Raw genomic sequence first — 5,000 nt, 5'->3', positions numbered from 1 at the left:
ACTCACACGACATGAGAAGTGTAATAACACAAATGTAAACACACACGCACCATTCCACTGTAGGAGTGTCGCAGTAAGATGGCGTGACCGTACAGAAGTGTCCGGTGACCTCCGCCCTGCGCCGTCTGAAACACACACACAACGTTAAAGAGACACAGAGAGATGCAAATATCTCACAACAGACCGGCAGACCGGCTCAAAGAGTCATTTGTTCAAGAATCAGACTACACTTATCATGCTGTTTGTTTTTGATTCATTAAAAGAACCGGCTCATTAGAGTCATTTGAGGCTCAAAGAGTCATTTGTTCAAGAATCAGACTACACCGATCGTGTTGTTTGTTTTTGATTCACTAAAAGAACCAGCTCATTAGAGTCATTTGAGGCTCAAAGAGTCATTTGTTCAAGAATCAGACTACACTGGTCATGCTGTTTGTTTTTGATTCATTAAAAGAACCAGCTCATTAGAGTCATTTGAGGCTCAAAGAGTCATTTGTTCAAGAATCAGACTACACTGGTCATGCTGTTTGTTTTTGATTAACTAAAAGAACCAGCTCATTAGAGTCATTTGAGGCTCAAAGAGTCATTTGAGGCTCAAAGAGTCATTTGTTCAAGAATCAGACTACACTGATCATGCTGTTTGTTTTTGATTCACTAAAAGAACCAGCTCATTAGAGCCATTTGAGGCTCAAAGAGTCATTTGTTCAAGAATCAGACTACACTGATCATGCTGTTTGTTTTTGATTCACTAAAAGAACCAGCTCATTAGAGTCATTTGAGGCTCAAAGAGTCATTTGTTCAAGAATCAGACTACACTGGTCATGCTGTTTGTTTTTGATTCACTAAAAGAACCAGCTCATTAGAGTCATTTGAGGCTCAAAGAGTCATTTGTTCAAGAATCAGACTACACTTATCATGCTGTTTGTTTTTGATTCACTAAAAGAACCAGCTCATTAGAGTCATTTGAGGCTCAAAGAGTCATTTGTTCAAGAATCAGACTACACTGGTCATGCTGTTTGTTTTTGATTCACTAAAAGAACCAGCTCATTAGAGTCATTTGAGGCTCAAAGAGTCATTTGTTCAAGAATCAGACTACACTGATAGGTGCTGTTTGTTTTTGATTCACTAAAAGAACCAGCTCATTAGAGTCATTTGAGGCTGAAAGAGTCATTTGTTCAAGAATCAGACTCCACTGATCGTGTTGTTTGTTTTTGATTCACTAAAAGAACCAGCTCATTAGAGTCATTTGAGGCTCAAAGAGTCATTTGTTCAAGATTCAGACTATACTGATAACAATAACACTCATCTATTCCACATCAGAATCACAAACGCACACAAACACACACTGATCTACACTACTGACACAACACAAACACACACTGATCTACACTACTGACACAACACAAACACACACTGATCTACACTACTGACACAACACAAACACACACTGATCTACACTACTGACACAACACAAACACACACTGATCTACACTACTGACACAACACAAACACACACAAAACACACACTGATCTACACTACTGACACAACACACACACACACTGATCTACACTACTGACACAACACAAACACACACTGATCTACACTACTGACACAACACAAATACACACAAACACACACTGATCTACACTACATCGACACAACACAAACACATCACAAACACACACTGATCTACACTACTGACACAACACAAACACACACAAACACACACTGATCTACACTACTGACACAACACAAACACACACTGATCTACACTACTGACACAACACAAACACACACAAACACACACTGATCTACACTACTGACACAACACAAACACACACTGATCTACACTACTGACACAACACAAATACACACAAACACACACTGATCTACACTACTGACACAACACAAACACACACAAACACACACTGATCTACACTACTGACACAACACAAACACACACAAACACACACTGATCTACACTACTGACACAACACAAACACACACTGATCTACACTACTGACACAACACAAACACACACTGATCTACACTACTGACACAACACAAACACACACAAACACACACTGATCTACACTACTGACACAACACAAACACACACAAACACACACTGATCTACACTACTGACACAACACAAACACACACAAACACACACTGATCTACACTACTGACACAACACAAACACACACTCGATCTACACTACTGACACAACACAAACACACACTGATCTACACTACTGACACAACACAAACACACACAAACACACACTGATCTACACTACTGACACAACACAAACACACAAACACACACTGATCTACACTACTGACACAACACAAACACACACAAACACACACTGATCTACACTACTGACACAACACAAACACACACAAACACACACTGATCTACACTACTGACACAACACAAACACACACTGATCTACACTACTGACACAACACAAACACACACAAACACACACTGATCTACACTACTGACACAACACAAACACACACTGATCTACACTACTGACACAACACAAACACACACTGATCTACACTACTGACACACACACAAACACACACTCGATCTACACTACTGACACAACACAAACACACACTGATCTCACACTACTGACACAACACAAACACACACACACACACACACTGATCTACACTACTGACACACACACACACACACACTGATCTACACTACTGACACACACACACACACACACACTGATCTACACTACTGACACAACACAAACACACACAAACACACACTGATCTACACTACTGACACACACACAAACACACACACACACACTGATCTACACTACATGACACAACACAAACACACACACACACACACACTGATCTACACTACTGACACAACACAAACACACACAAACACACACTGATCTACACTACTGACACAACACAAACACAAACACACACTGATCTACACTACTGACACAACACAAACACAAACACACACTGATCTACACTACTGACACAACACAAACACACACTGATCTACACTACTGACACAACACAAACACACACAAACACACACTGATCTACACTCACTGACACAACACAAACACACACTGATCTACACTACTGACACAACACAAACACACACACACACACACACTGATCTACACTACTGACACACACACAAACACAAACACACACTGATCTACACTACTGACACAACACAAACACACACACACACACACACTCGATCTACACTACTGACACACACACAAACACACACTGACTACACTACTGACACAACACAAACACACACAAACACACACTGATCTACACTACTGACACAACACAAACACACACTGATCACACTACATGACACACACACACACACACACACACACACTGATCTACACTACTGACACAACACAACACACACACAAACACTCACTGATCTACACTACTGACACAACACAAACACACACACTGATCTACACTACTGACACAACACAAACAGACTGATCTACACTACTGACCCAACACAAACACACACTGATCTACACTACTGACACAACACAAACACACACAAACACACACTGATCTACACTACTGACACAAAACAAACACACACTGATCTACACTACTGACACAACACAAACACACACAAACACACACTGATCTACACTACTGACACAACACAAACACACACTCACACACACACACTCACTCACACACTCACACACACACACTCACACACACACACACACTCACACACACACACACACACACACACACACACACACACACACACACTCACACACACACACTCACACACTCACACACACACACTCACACACACACACACACACACACACACACACACACACACACACACACACACACACACACACACACTCACACACACACACACACACACACACACACACACACACACACACACACACACACACATATACTCACACACACTCACACACACACTCACACACACACTCACACACTCACACACACACACACACACACACACACACACACACACACAGTCTCCTACCTTCATCATGAATTTCTGTGGTTCAGAAGAGGGGAAATAAAAACACTGTTAATCACACATGTTATATGATGTTAGACAGTAAACAGTGTGACAGTTTATAATCTGCACATGTGCTGAACTGAAGCACAGATGTGTTTGTGTTCAGAACATTAATGCAGTACACACAGTCTGTTTCCAGAAGTGCATCTTCACCTTCCCTTTCAGTGATGATAATAATAAACTGGGACGAATATAAATGACAATTACATTTGTACACAAACAAGCATTAAAATGTGATAACGGGACGGAGGTCAATCGTCAATGATCAGGGTCACTGCAGGACAAATAGCATGCAAGGGAAAATGCTTTGAACGTTCTGTTGTATGCTAACACCATGTGTACAGTATGCACAGAACACCCGAGCTTCTATCGCCCGTGTGATGCATGAACCGGACCGTATATATGCCACGATATAGAAGACATTATTCCATTAAACTTGTATGAAGACTGCACGCTCTTTCCCTGATTTAACACTGATTTATCCACCTCAGATCAACTAATAGTGAAGATGTTTATGGGCAGTTATGATAAGAATATAAAAGCGCTCGTGCTGTCAGATGCATGCTGGGGCAGGTGATGAATGAGATGCAGTGTGTGCATGTGACGTACCCATTTCTCCATGTCTATGTGCTGTGGAAATGAAGGCACAAAGGAAACAGCAAACAAAGACAAAATAAAAACATCATGCGTCACTCCATCAGAAATAAACGCATCAGACCGCTTCATGTCATCGCCGGAGCGGAGGGTGAGACAGAAACCGTCAGATGATGCTACAGCTGTGATGTGCTGACATCACCGAGAACTCAAGAGGTCAAAGGTCACCCTCTCCTCCCGAACGAATGGAGCAGCGATGCGGAAGAGCTTTTCCGTTTGCAGTTACAATAATAAA

At 41.5% G+C, this 5,000-nt stretch overlaps 1 protein-coding gene across 1 annotated transcript in view; it reads right to left on the bottom strand.

Annotated features, from left to right (window-relative positions):
- Positions 1 to 5,000, bottom strand: part of ryr2a (ryanodine receptor 2a (cardiac)) — a 191,141-nt gene that overhangs the window by 143,638 nt on the left and 42,503 nt on the right. Inside the window, exons 4-6 of the mRNA XM_052102699.1 lie at positions 4,721 to 4,741; positions 4,073 to 4,087; positions 51 to 125 (exon numbers count right to left, since the gene is read on the bottom strand). Of these exons, the coding sequence (XP_051958659.1) occupies positions 51 to 125; positions 4,073 to 4,087; positions 4,721 to 4,741 (111 nt within the window). The remainder of the gene's footprint in view (positions 1 to 50; positions 126 to 4,072; positions 4,088 to 4,720; positions 4,742 to 5,000) is intronic.

The sequence above is a fragment of the Xyrauchen texanus genome, chromosome 33, assembly GCF_025860055.1.
Source record: "Xyrauchen texanus isolate HMW12.3.18 chromosome 33, RBS_HiC_50CHRs, whole genome shotgun sequence".
Classification (NCBI taxonomy): Eukaryota; Metazoa; Chordata; class Actinopteri; order Cypriniformes; family Catostomidae; genus Xyrauchen; species Xyrauchen texanus.
This window is presented reverse-complemented; position numbering and strand designations above follow the sequence as displayed.